Source organism: Lepidochelys kempii, chromosome 10 (assembly GCF_965140265.1).
Source record: "Lepidochelys kempii isolate rLepKem1 chromosome 10, rLepKem1.hap2, whole genome shotgun sequence".
NCBI lineage: Eukaryota > Metazoa > Chordata > Testudines > Cheloniidae > Lepidochelys > Lepidochelys kempii.
The window spans coordinates 45,438,292-45,452,598 of NC_133265.1; the positions used below are offsets into that span (position 1 = coordinate 45,438,292).

The 14,307-nt window shown below is 51.1% G+C and overlaps 1 protein-coding gene across 4 annotated transcripts in view; it reads left to right on the forward strand.

The window, feature by feature from the left end:
- The window catches only part of ZNF609 (zinc finger protein 609), a 121,621-nt gene that overhangs the window by 16,431 nt on the left and 90,883 nt on the right, over window positions 1-14,307 (forward strand). For 2 of the 4 annotated variants that reach the window (XM_073363228.1, XM_073363231.1), the window contains exon 2: window positions 3,322-4,203. The exons of 1 other annotated variant lie outside the window; for it this stretch is intronic. In XM_073363228.1, the coding sequence (XP_073219329.1) occupies window positions 3,457-4,203 (747 nt within the window). In that variant the 5' untranslated portion in view covers window positions 3,322-3,456. Of the gene's footprint in view, window positions 1-2,204; window positions 2,538-3,321; window positions 4,204-14,307 lie in introns of those variants that run through there. One more of the 4 variants, XM_073363229.1, reaches the window with a different exon arrangement.

The following is a 14,307-nucleotide window of genomic DNA, read 5'->3' on the forward strand; positions in this document are numbered from 1 at the left end:
TCCCATCATAGTGGCCAAGAGCAAAGCGCAAGCTATGGAATTGTGTATGCTTTGTCCTTATTGTAACATGGCCATGTGAACTGTAGGTCCCAGCATGCAATGCTCTCTCTTGGTTACATGGCCTTACCCTCGCATCAACATGGAGTGTTGCGTGCTGGGACTAGTAGTTTTTACAGGCTGCACCTTAGTATCAAAAGGAGGGGGGGACAGCTACTATGTGGTCTGTTGGACGTGAATCAGGTGCAATCCCTTGGAGTCCAGACAAACTGTTTAAGAGGCCATTGGTGTAGGGTAAATTTTGGGCACGCTGTTGGGGAGGCTGGTCTGTATTTCACCAATAGTGTCCCATAGCCATTGTTACCCAGCAAAACCTTGCTCTGCATGTGCGGTCTGCATGTGGGAGGAATGGAGGCTTTTGGGCAAAGGTCTGTTACTATATTTGTTATCTCTGAAGTGCCCTTGTGGGATACCGTGCCCCCAGTCCTTGGGCTGATCCCACCCCCACGAGGGGCCTTTGTGGCCTAAGAGCTTGGGCAGTCAAACTCATGATTGGCCTTGTGCATCTGGACAAAGAAATTGCCAAGGGGTGGCAGTACAAAGGCGATTCTCTGCACGTGGCGCCTGTAGCAGCCAGGAGCTGGGGCTGGGGGCTGGCAGGGAGGTTTTGTGCTGTTTTGGATGTGAAGAGGTTCTCCTTGTTTTGGAGGGAGGCTGCGGGGAGTGAGGTGAATTGATCATTGCACATTTCCGTCCCTCCCCCAAGCTGATCTGTGCAGGGAGCAGCCTGTTTGTGATCTCAGCTGGAGGAACAAAGCACAAATGGCACTATCTGGCAGGGATGGACCCGGAAAGTGGCTCTAGAGAGGCAGGTAGACCTGAGCAGCTGGTGGATTAGAGCTGAGGATGCTGACTGTTGTGCACGCTCCAAGCTGGGAAGTGGATTACCGGAGGGGGTGGGGGCGCTGGGGCAAGGGAAGAGGGAGGGAGGAACACACATGGCGGCTTTTGAAAGCTGTTAGTGACTCCAATGCTGCATGCAGCGTTCTCCTGATTCTGCACTTTCTCTGCCATTGAAATAAGAGGTCAGTGCTTTTCATTTCCAGCTCGTGTGTTAGCCCCTGGCTCCTGGGGTTAAAAATCTCTGTAATGACCTGTCAGAGAGTGGATTATTAGGTGTACAGAGCCAGGGATGCTGTGGGGAGCAGATGGAAAATGGTCTGGCTGCTGCAGCCCGTCTAATGAAAGAATCCTTGGCATTTTTACAGTGTTTGTGTCTCTGAAAACGCACCACGAAGCCACTTTCCAGGCTCCTGCCTGCTAGGGTTTAAAAGAGAATGTATTTTTTTAAGTCACCTGCTTTTGGAGTGTTGCTCAGAAATAATACTGTGAATCTGTGGGCCGTGTGCTCAGCAGCAGGAGGAGGACAATGGCACTTGAGAGCAGCCGCATTGAGAGGGGCGGCCAAGGGTTTCTCAGGAGAGCCTGGAGAGGGGTTTGTTGGGGCTGAGAGCCTGGCTGCTGGGAAGAATGCTGTTTCATGTGTTAATTATGTCTGGTAATGCAATTGCCACTAGCTACTTTCCATGAGTGACTCTGGGGCTTCTTCTCCCCATGCTACACGATTGCTTCCAGGGAAATGTGCAGTACAGAGGTCTGAGTGTCTGCCCTGGCTTTAGGGAGTTCTAGGGATGAGAGAGAGAATGCTAGGTCTGACTGGGGGGCAGCAGAGCGTGGGCATGTACAGTGACAGCTTCCTGCATGCCGTGCTGCCAGCACCCCTCAGACCTGATTTCAGCCCTGGGCTCCTATGCAGCGCTTCCCATGCCCCTCAGTCCTGACCTGCAATCCCACTGCTATTCCAGCCCTGAGCTCCCCCTACCTCTGCTGCAGTCCTGCCAATGCCCTTCAGTCCTGACCTGGAAGCCCCCACTCCCCTTCCGGCCTTGGGTCTCTCCTCATCAGTCAGTTGTGCTGGGTATTGTGTGGTGGCTTTCAAGTGTGGGAGCTCTAAAGTGAGCCGACAGGTTGTGATCTGTCACTGGAGATTGGAGGTGAGCTCTGGGGACAGAAAGCTAGTCCCTGCTGTTTGCCCTCTGGCTGATCCCGATGGCTCTCACCTGGCTTTAACACTGTGCTCATTCTGAGGCTAGATGTCGGATTCCCATCAGGGCACTAAACTTCCCTGGTAGGTGACTCTGGTCTCATGCTGCACAGTGTGTGTGGGGCGCACTGCTCCGATCAAGGCCCCTAAACCCTACCCCTGGTGGGAACAGGGGGGAAGGGTCTGCCTCCCTGCGTGCAGGGAGTGCTCAGTAATTCAGAGGGAAGTGGCAAGCAGGGAGCGAGAGAGTAATGTCTTGTTGAAGCTGAGAGCTGTGATCTGCCGGAGCCTGTATCGATTGAGGGAGCGGTGCCAGATAGCGGCTGCCACGGGGACAGCCAGGGTGCTAGGGCCTCTTCCGAAGAGCCCCGCGTTGGACCCTGCAAGGGGCCAGCAGGATGGCGTGATGGGGCTGTGTCAGCCAGAGGGCAGGCTGGTGAGTTTCATGTAGCAGGTCACTTTTCCCAGGCAGTGTCTGTCTGTGGTGGGGGCTAGAGGGATGGGGTGTTGCAGATTGTTCCCCACCCAGGCAGTGGGCTCCGGTCAACTTCAGTATCTAAAATTGTGTATGTTTGTGTGAGTGTTTCTTTGGGGGTGAAACAAGGTAGGGGTGGGCAGCTGTGCCTGTGGGCTCCCATGGGCTGCTAATAGAGCACAGGCCCCTGCTTCTGTCATTTTGTGTGTGTGTGTGTGTAAGAGAGAGATAGCGTGTGTGAGGGCGAGTTCAGCTCCCTGTGTCTGGTTTGTGTGTGTGTGTGTGTGTGAGTGAGTGACAGCGTGTGTGTGTGTGTGCGGGGGGAGGAAATTCAGGCTTCCTGTATCTGTGGTGGGGCAATGTGTTGTGTGAGACTGCGTGTGTGTGAGAGAGAGAGGGTGGGGGGTTCAGACTTTGCCTGACTGGTGGTGGTGGGGTGTGTGTGAGTGAGAAAGAGAGAGACAGCGTGTGTGTGGGTTCAGGCTCTGTGGTGGTGTGTGTGAGTGAGAGACAGCCTGTGTGTGTGTGTGTAGAGTTCAGGCTCAGTGTGTCTGTGGTTGTGTGTGTGTGTGTGAGAGAGAGAGAGAGATTGCGGGGAGTTCAGGATCCATGTGTCTGTGGTGGTGCACAGGTACCTGTTGGGCCCCTGTAGTGGTGAAGGTGCATATGCCTGTTCTAGGAAGATCACTCAAACAGGCTTCCCCGTGCTGCTCCGTGTAACACCTGTTCTTGCTCTCCCTTTCAGCGATGATGATGCCGTCACCTGGACAGACCCTGACCACTGGAGGCCTGAGGACATAGCTGCAGCTGCTGCCTGGGATCCAGAAGGCGTGGAGGCAGGGAAGAGCCTAGAACTTTGAGGTGGGCTGTGAACTCTAAGATGTCCTTGAGCAGCGGAGCTTCCGGAGGGAAAGGAGTGGACGCAAACCCTGTTGAGACGTACGACAGTGGGGATGAGTGGGACATTGGAGTAGGGAACCTCATCATTGACCTGGACGCTGACTTGGAGAAGGACCAGCAGAAACTGGAAATGTCAGGCTCCAAAGAGGTGGGGCTGCCGGCGCCCAACGCCGTGGCCACACTGCCTGATAACATCAAGTTTGTGACTCCGGTGCCGGGCCCTCAGGGCAAGGAGGGCAAGTCCAAATCCAAGAGGAGCAAGAGTGGCAAGGACAGTGGCAAGCCGGCCCAAGGAACCTCTCTGTTCACTCCTGGCGATGGGGCCAGCGGCAAGAAGGAGGTTCAGGGACGTTCTGGGGATGGCGCCAGTTCGGGTGGCCTGGTGGCTGCTGTCATCCCAAAGGGCACTGAGAAGTCGGCCAAGGCATCTCGCAGCGTGGCTAGCTCCAAAAAGGAGAAGGAGGGCAGCTCATCCAAGAGCAAGAAGGAAAGGAGTGAGGGTGTGGGGGCTCCATCAGAGAAGGAGCCCAGCGTGCTCCAGCCTCTCGCCCTGGCTGTGAGGGTGGGACAGTACGATGCAGGCCAAGGACCAGAACCTGCTGCAGCCGAGCAGCTCGGGAGTATAGCTATCGACACGGGAGCTGCGCTCAATCCTTTGGGAGTTAAATCGGAGATGGAGGATGGGGAAAGTGAGTGCCGGCAGCCAAAAAAGGTCAAAGCAGAGAAGGTAAGAGGCAGGCGAGTTGCTAGTCAGGAGGGGTGGAGGGACACTGCTGTGGAGAGTAGGCGGTGTATGCAGCCCCATGTCTGCTCCCCATTTCAGTGGAGCGGTGCTCTGTACACGTTCTGCCCCTAATGCTTTGCCAGGAGTAGGCTGCAGTGGGACTACTCCCCTTCAGCAGCAGGAGATGGAGGCAGTTGCTTCCAGTGGCCTCTAGAATGAATAGGACTTGCTGTGTGTGCTGCACTAGGTTCTGGTGAGTTGTAACGGGATGGACCTGAGAACAGCAAAACGTAGGCTGTATCTTGGGCAAGCTGCTTTCCAGCAAGATGCGTTGGGCCATGAAATGGCTCCCTGGGCCAGGGGTGGAACCCAGTTCTGGCCTCTTTAAGATGGACTGTACAGTAAAGAACTGTCCTTCCTTAGCCTCTGGGAGATGGGCCTCTCCAGATCCCCAGTCCACAGCTTTGAGTCATGAGTGTTTGAGATGAGGGAAGAGCATCTTACCATCCACTGGTCCTGTGTAGGATTGTTCCTGACAGTCAAGGTTTGGTGTACTTTGCGGCAAGCTGAGGAAGCCAGGGGACGTAGTTTGTGTTTTGTCAATGAGAAGGGGATACAACTCTTTGCTTCCCCCTTTGTGGGCAGGGCTGAAGGTGGCTTGAGCTCCTAGCTCCACAGCAATCCTCAACAGCCACGAACTGCATACCTGAACGCACCAGAGCCTGTGATCCTGGAGAGCTGTTCTCTGAAAATGGCTGCAGTTGAGGTCTGGAGCTAAGTGAGCTCTGCTGCTGATGGTACCACGTGGGTGCTGTGCTGCTCTGATCCTCCCCCGGATGAGCTTGGTTAATTGGTAACAAGGTATGCCAGCTTGTGGTGGCTTTGGCTTGCGGTGTTTGGGTGTCAGGCCCTGCGCTCTCCATTCTTCCTGTAGCTCCCAGCTGAGCAGGGCAAACGGACTGGCTCTCTAAGCTGCCCGATTGGCTGGGGGTGCTCTGTGCAGGCTCGCTCTGTGCAGGCTCACCCTGTGTTGAGCTGGTCCCAGCAGCTGATGTATAAATTGATTTCTCTATAATTACATCAGTTGTAGCAAGGGAGACAATGTCCATATATAAGAGTTAATAAGTATAGAATCTTTCCCAGGGTGTGGCAGAGAAGCTGGAGCTGTCCTGCTCCTGTCCCTGCAATGCCGGGTGGGGTGATGGGGCCTTGTTCTCCCTCTACCCAGGCCTGCAGTTTGTACATTGGCCTAGTGGTACCTGTTGTCATTGTCAGCGTGTGGGCATCAATATGTCTGTGGCTGTGGGCAGTTTTCCATGTTAAATGCTATTTCATATTGTCCTATCCCTTTGGCAGCTTGTAGGGATTGTCATGGGTGAGCTGGCACGGCTGTGCTGGGGGTGAGTGGGTATTGCTCACAAACTACCCCCTCCTCTTTCAGATCAGCCTTGGGTGCTAAGATTCTGTTGCTGCTCCTGGCAACAAACACGTCTGGCTCTGGAGCTAATCCGGCCACAAAGCGGGGCTGTGGAAAATGGCGGGCTTTCTTCCTGCGCAGCTCCATGATCCTGCTATCTTGGTCCTGCTTGTATAATCTTATATAGCTGTGACACCAGTGGGAAAGCTGCTTCCTTTGGCTGCCATGTGCAAGTAGTTTAGCTCACGAGTGGCCTTGTCCTTGCAGGTTTCAGGGTAACAGCCGTGTTAGTCTGTATTCGCAAAAAGAAAAGGAGTACTTGTGGCACCTTAGAGACTAACCAATTTATTTGAGCATAAGCTTTCGTGAGCTACAGCTCACTTCATCGGATGCAAGATCTCTGCTGCAGAGTGCAGGATGAGCTGATACAGCTCCTTGGAGGCATAAGACCATTCCAAGACCTGGCTCTAGATGCTTGTCTGCACTAGACAATTTGGACATTACCATCACTGCTGCAACCCTCTAGTACACCCATAAACTGTACATGGCCGCACACAAGCACTTGCTGTGGTGGTGGTCAAGCCTGTGCACCACCACTGGGCTTGTGCTGGCACTGAACATCCAGTGGAAGAAACTGAACATGTTGCAGATAGATCATATAAACCACACACTTCACGCGCCAGCCCCAGGGAGTGGTGCCATGGCTTGTGGACCAGGTGCAATGGTCCCAGGGGTGAGGCTCATGTTCTGTGGGGGAAGGCTAGGGCTGGGGGTCCTATGGGCAATGAAGGCCTTGAAAAGAGGGCTGCAGGCAGTATGGGAAGAACATGAGAGGGGGACTTCTCCTGAGAGAAGGGAGCGTGCCTGCAATGGATTAGCAGGGCCTCAGGAACTGGTGTCCTCAAAAGCTGCAAAGTTTTGCAGTAAAAGGGCTTGTTCCAAATCGGTGTCAGACTCTGTGGAGACCGAGTGGAGAGCAGAACTGACTGAGGGGGGAGGGTGTGTAGCAGTAACGGGTATGTGTTCCTGCCGGACCCCTGTGCAGCTCCCTGCATGGCAGGGGCAGGCTTGGGAATGTTATATTGCACACTGTGCAAGATCAAATGGGCCCAGGGGTGCTCTCCCAGCGTCCCGTGTGTCCCCACGAGCCGTCAATGTGGGACCTTTGTTTTTTCTCCTGTAAAGGAGGGGCCTGAATGTGCACAGCCCAGACAGGGTTGGGGTATGGTGTGCTGTTATGGTGTGCTCTGCCTGGGCAACAGCCAGAGTTCCTGGGGAGGCCTGGGCAGCTTGGGAAAAACATGGTTGTTCTTGGGGAGAGGGTTTACAGAATGGCTGTGCACAGTGAGAAATGGCCTGCAGGCTCTGAGGGGTAGTTTGCCGGGTGAGCTGCCCCCCAGTCACTGGGGATGGCTCCCTGTGCTGGGCTGGGGGCTGGGAAGGACAGTGAATGATGGATGTCTGTGTGGCGCTGCTCCCTCTGCCCTCCCTTTGCTCATCGCTCTATCCATGGCAGCCCCTTGCCACTTTCTCTCTGCCCCTGCTGCCGTGGCTGGCGGCTGCTCCAGTGCAGAGCTCGCTGTTCTGTCTGCACGGAGCCCAAATGGTAGGGTGAGGCGCACCCCGGCAGATGCTGCCTGCTGCCATTGTCAGCACAGCCCTCTGGAGCTGCCTCCTTCCTTCTGCTCCCTTCTTGGCGCGGGGGATGGAGAGGGAGGGGATATTGAGCATTAAACAAAAGCGCCTCCGAGCTCTGGGCTGCTGCCCCGGCTTTGTTTTGATTGAGAGCTTGTTGAGCAGGATGAGTGGCCAGATGTGATGCTGCTGCAACTGAAGAAAAGGCAAACATCAGCGACCAGGAAGTCAGCGCTAGAGAAAACCCCTCTCCATATTGTGTGTGGTGTGTGTCTAGGTGCGGGGCGGGGGCTCATCACCCTTCCCTTCAAGGCCTGTGGTTAGGGAGCTGCAGATGGATGTGCCCCCCCCCACAGGTGAGCCCCATGCTGTCAGTGCTCAGGTGGCATCTACACTAGCCTTCTCCCCGCAGGGTTCCCACATTACTGGTACTGAAGGGATGGGGAAATCTTACAGTGTGGGAGAAGCTGGAGTAGGCAAGGCCTATAATACGTCAGCCATTTGAACACATGGCTGAGGCTCAGCAGTGCCATCACACGATTCCCTCTTGCCGGCATGGGGCTCTTCCGTGTTCAGGGGCTGGGGTGGGAAGCTGAGTGCCCATCTTCCAGGAACAGCTAGCAGGGGTGCACGGGAGGGGACGTATCTCTGTTGGGTGAATTTCCCAGTTGTGCAGTTGGGAATGGGCTGGCAATATTAGCATTAGATGGTTAGCTGCAGTGGTGTTAAGAAGCTAGCTTGGAGCAGGCTTCTTGAGCCATGCTCAGTCTGCACCAGGACTTCTGTTCGTTGAACTGGCGGTCGCAGGCAGCTGCTCTGATACAGGCAGCTTTTCCTTCTAAAATATACACACAGGCAGAAAAGGTGGATCCTGAACACAGCTGTAAAGCTTTGTTCCTGTCTACACTGCCAGGAGTAGCCATTTTAAAGGAGGATGTAGCATAGATATTAGCAGCGCTGCTCACAGAAATGTTTCTGTAGATAAGCTCTTGCCCCAGAAATCCATAGCATGGTGTCTCGTACATTTGTCAGAAGGTGCCAAGTGTGGATGCAGATGCAGCTCGGTCACCACTGAGCTTGCTGGACCCGATTGAAAATATTGCATGAGCTCTAATGTGGACAGGGACTGACAGAGACTGGAAAAGAGCGAGAATCCCAAATCCTAGTCTCTTTTCCAGACTTCCTCCCCTAAAAATTCCCACCGTTGGTACCGGTTTTGTTAGCAACATGGACTGCTGGTGCTTTAACTCCCATGATCAGATCAGAGAAGCACCGCTAATCACTTCCAAGGAAGCAGCATAGTGCAGAAGGCTGTGGAGTTGTGTCTGGTGGTCCCTCAGCTCATCCTATCAGCAGGTGAAGGCCACTCCTGCCTTGGCCCTTTCTGCTGCTATATATCAGCAGTCTTCAACTACTCACCATCCTCTAGGTGTCTCCTGGTGCCCTTGAGACCTGCCCTGCTCTCCTTCACTAGCTGACAGCAGTGGCAGGAAAGCAGCGTAGCAGTCAAATACCTCTCAATAAGAGTTTCCAGGTTCCCTGTTCCAGCCAACTCCCCCTCCCCGTCTGTATGTCACCGGCAGGACTTGATGTTCCACTGCGTGTGGTGGGCTAGTTATTCCTCTGAACTGCGCTTGAGTTTGGGATGGTTCAAATGGCTTCTCTGCTCCGATCCCCACCGCTCCCCGGAGAACCAGGCTGGTAACAAAAGAAGCAAATGGGTTCTCTATCCTGCCGAGTACTAGGCTGCGGCTCCTCATCTGTGTCTGTTCTGCTCTGAGTCCTGGAGGCTGCTGTGTCTTTGTGGGTACTCTATAGCTAGCTGGGCTGGTTGCATATCCTGTGGATTCCAGAAAGCGCTCCGGAATGCACTCATGTTTAGCTTCTTGTTCCTGAGGCATCTTTATATTAAAAGAGCATTTCTAAGGGCTGTTAGCCATGCTCTGGTCTTGCTCAGTCCATCTAGCTCTGAATTTACTTAGTAACAATGCTGCAGTATATCGTTGATGTGATATACTTAACTTCTCCAAGGCATTTCACTTGGTATCGCATGACATTCTGATTAAAAAATTACACTGATATAAAATTAACATGGCATACGTTAAATGGACTAAAAACTGGCTGATAGGTTTCAAAATGTAACTGTAAACAGGAAATCATCATCGAGTGGATGTTTTTCTGTTGGGGTCCTGCAGAGATCAGTTCTTGGCCCTATGCTATTGAACATTTATCACTGAACTGGAAGAAAACCTGAAATCAGCGCTGATAAAGTTGGCAAATGACACACAAATTGGAGGAGTGGTAAATAATAAAGAGGACAGGTCACTGATACAGAGCAGTCTGGATCGTTTGGTAAACTGTGCACAAGCAAACAATATGCATTTGAATAGAGCCAAATGTATACATCTGGGAACAGAGACTGCAGGCCACACTTGCAGTATGGGAGCTCTCTCCTAAGAAGCAGGGACTCTGAAAAAGATTTTGGGGTCATGGTGGATAAGCTGCTGAACATGAGCTCCCAGCATGACACTGTGGCCAAAAGGGCTAATGTGATCCTGGGATGCATAAATGGGGAAACCTTGAGTAGGAGCAGAGAGGTTATTGTACCTCTGTATTTGGCACTGGTGCAACCGCCGCTGGAATCCTGTGTCCAGTTGTGGTGTCCACAATTCAAGAAGGATTTTGATAAATTGGAGAGGATTCAGAGAAGAGACAGGAGAACGATTAAAGGATTGGAAAACCTGCCTGATAGTGATAGACTGAGAGTTCAATCTATTTAGTGTAGCAAAGAGAAGGTGAAGGGGTGACTTCATCACAGTCTGTAAGTACGCACATGGGGAGCAAATATTTTACAATGGGCTCTTAGTCTAGCAGAGAAAGGTCTAACATGATCCAGTGGCTGGAAGTTGAATTCAAATTCAAACTGGAAATGAGTAGTTAACCACTGGAACAATTTACCAAGGGTCATGGTGAATTCTCTATCACTGGCAATTTTTAAATCAAGACGTGGCTCTTTTGCTAAAAGATGGTCCCTAAAAATTATTTAGAGGAAGTTCTCTGGCTTGTTCTATACATGAGGTCCGACTAGGTCATCACAATGGTCCTTTTGGCTTTGGAATCTTGAGTTTTTCTACGTGCTTTGCAAATTGCCCTGTGTAATGCAAAACTAAGACAAAAACAGAACAAAGCATGACTGCCCCGTGCTCGTTAATATGCACCGGACCCTCGCTAGAATGCGCGTCTATATAATTCGAATTCGAATTATAACGCAGTCGCAGCCATGGATCCCAAATTTAAGTACTGACAGTACAATTCTTTTGAGTATAGACATGATAAATCAACCGCTGAGCACTCTCCTGTCGACTCTAGTACTCCACCAGAATGAGGAGCGCAAGTGCAGTTGACGGGAGAGCGTCAGCTATTCAAGCTGAATATGCATATCTTAGATCGACCCCCTGCGGTACTGTAGACAAGCCCTAAGACGATTGCTCTAGGCCTAGAACGCCATACAGATGTAATGAATACAAATTTACAGGTACAGTATTAATCTTTAGAAAGATGTCAAAAATGTTGGGCAAAAGGAAGGCTTACTCGGTGCAGGAGAAATTGGACGCTATCGAACAACTTAGAAATGGCGAAACCCAGGCAAAGATTAGCCGTGATATTGGCATTAATGAGTCCACCTTTCGTGGATGGCTAAAGAATGCTGACAAGCTCAGAATTTACATTCATAACCTGGATGAAAAGCATGGGTTTCAAAGAAAACGAGCCTCTTTAGTGAATGATGCCGATCTTGATTCTGCAGTGTCCACGTGGTTTGTGCAAGAACAGCAGAAAGGCATTCCGATCTCTGGTTCGCTTATAGCTATGCAAGTGGAAAAATTTGACCTGGAACTTAATGGCAAATTCAGCAATTTTAAGGCGAGTTCGGGTTGGCTATGGCGATTTCAGAAAAGACACAGAATCTCGCAGATTGCAGTTTCGGGAGAAAAACAGTCTGCTGACGCCACGGCAGCACAGTCGTACCCTTCGAAGCTGAGGGAAATTTTACAGGCAGAGGGTTACTTGGAGGAACAGGTTTACAATGCAGATGAAACAGGAATTTATTATAAAATGTTGCCCGATAAAACCCTGGCTGTCAGAACAGATGAACGTAAGAAAGAAGGATATAAACAGGCAAAAGATCGCCTTACTTTGTTTTGTGTGAATGCAACAGGCAAGCATAAATTAAAACCATTGTGCATTGGAAAGTCTCGCATACCTCGGTGCTTTCATCACATAAATGTGAATTGCCTGCCGTTTTTGTACAAAAACTCTAAAAATTCCTGGATGGCGAGAGATTTTTGAACAATGGTTCTTCACCTAATTTGTCCCTTCTGTGCGAAAGCATTTGTGGGCAAAACACTTAGAAGAAAAGGCCATTCTTTTGCTAGACAACTGTCCAGCGCATCCTCCGGCCGAAAGACTCAGAACCTGTAATGGTAAAATACGGGTTGAATACTTACCTAAAAACACGACTTTCAAAATCCAGCCACTTGATGAAGCTATCGACGGAACTTGGTACGACAAGTGATAGAAGGCGAGTTGTCTGTCACTGATTTTCTGAAGAAGTTGACTATAAAAGACTTCTTTTACATGGGCGGCGATTCCTGGAATTTATCACATGCTGAAATGATGAACCGATGTTGGATGGTGGGACTGAGGGAGTCGTTTGGCCACCCGCTCCTGGAAGAAAATGAAGAAAGCAGATCATAGTCTGACGAGGAATTTGACTTCTTGGGATTTACAGAGGAGGAAGTTGGAAGAACAGACATGGAGTGGATGCAGAAGCTGTGCCAGCAACTGTCTGGGCTCGGGGTAACTGTTCTGCCACTAAATACCGAGTCCTGGATAAGAGGCGACGATGAAGCAGAAAAATTTTGTCCCGTTGCTGAAAGTGTAACGGATGACCAAATTCTTCAGGCAGTACGACCAAACAACATTCCAGAAGCTGAAGAATCGGCCTTCGCCGTGGAAGAAGAAGAGGAAGATGAAGTGGACGTCGTTCCAACGTCAGCTGCAACCATAGCTGGCTTAGAGACTGCTTTGAGATGGTTTGAGGCGCAAGACGTTGAGCCTATAAAAATTACGCAGCTGCGTAGCCTTTTGCAGTTTGCTAAGTGGTAGCGGCGCAGGAGCAAGAAGCAAAAGCAACTCACTGACTTTTTAAAGCAAAACTAGACTAATTTATTGTAATGTCGACATTAAATCTCTAATAAAGCAGCATTTTTTTTTCATTTATTGTTTCCTTCAAGTAGTTTATTTTCTAAGGTTTTCTGTACTTTATGGATGTGATATTTACTGTATACAGTAATTTCATTTTAACGCGGTCCCTGCTATAACGCGGTACTTGGCATGGATCCCAAATCCTGCGTTCTAGCAAGGGTCCGGTGTACCTTTGAGGGACCAGGTTAAGCAGATTAAAGTTAGGGAATTTGTAGCTCGGCCTGCATTGAATCAGGCTGTGTGCTGAGTCTCCTGCAGAAACCCCGAGTGGAGGATGGAGTGCGCCCTTTGAGTTTGGGATGCTCTCTTGCCAGCATCCACCAGCAGTTTGAATGAGGTACCCCCTGCTCATAATGTTGACTGAGACTTTGAAACCTGTTGGCACAAGCAGCCTTGTCACGTGATGGGCAGTGACTCATGGGCTGCTCTGTTAGGGGACACATGCAGCTCTCAGTTTAACAAACCCCTTGGAAACTTGAACCTCAACTCTCTTGAATATTTCCCCACATTGGACGTGTGCACTGGCATGTCACAGTCGGTTTGTTGTGGCTGAAGGGCAGTCCCCTTTGGCTGCGGGATGCTTGTTCACAATGGCTTAAGGGCACATGCTTGCGCCCAGAAGATCTGTTCTCATGATGACTTGGGAGTGCATCTTTGTCCCCAGGGGGAGAGGAGATTGGCCTTATAGACATTTGGGGTTTCTTAGTTATGCCTGTGGGCTTGGAGCTACTGGTGGTGGTTGGGGGAGCTTGCTCACCCTGCTGATGGGTTATTAAGTGATAGGTCTGATCTACCAAAAATGTAGACAAATGTGATGGCCTCCCTGGTAGGAGTGAAAGCCCTATTTTGAGTTCCCCAGGCTGTTTTTGTCCCTTGAGCTGTGCTTGGGGAGTGGGGCTGTGCTTCTGGGGACTGGGGACCAAGATTTTTCAGTCTGAGCCATTTCCCACTCTCTGCTTTGTGTAGATCTCTGCTCTCTTCTCAGGGAATGGCGGTTGGAACGGCTTTCACAAACCCAGCCAATCTGGCCAGGCAGGCAGGGCCAAAGGTTTCCGGGAGGCGTTGGGGAACATGTATCAGCAGCTGCTGGCTCGTCCCAGCTCCTCTCACTGTGGTTTCCCTCTTCTAACCACGGTTGAGTAAGCTACCTCCAGAGCTGCTGACAGGGCCGTGTTTGGAGGCCTTGGAAATTACACTGTTCATTTCCTTATCATCCCCTGACCTGCAGTGCAGAGCCTTCTGGTGCAGGAACAAGGGAAGAAAGCGGCATGCAGCCAACATGTGTCAGGAGCTACAAAGGAGGAAATTGGACTTGCTCACTTAAAACCATGGGGTTAGGCTTTGATTTTTGGCTCCCACTGAGAGGTTATTTCTATGTACTGCTTTTAAACCTCTGGATGTGGCAGGCTGCGGATTTCAGCAGATCCCACCTCTGGAGTTTTATAAGCAAGGAAGGCAGGGAAAATTGCATCTCTCCTGTTAATTTCCCAGTTGTGCAATTGGGAATGGGCTGGCAGTATGCGCATGGGGAAGGGTAAGTTAAAGGACCAGCTCATCTTAATACGCATTTATTCTTTACTGCTGTACTCAGTTAAACTGTTGTCAGCCCCTGCAGTATGGGGCTGCCTTTGCTGGAGCAGCAGCCTGCACCCCTCTGGGAACAGGGATTTGAGGATGCCCTTGAGGGTGCTGGCGCAGAGAACAAAGCTAACTGGCAATGCTGAGAAAAGGGATCAGTGTTTGCCAAGAGGGAGAGTGGAATGATGCATGCAATGGAGAGGAGGATAAAA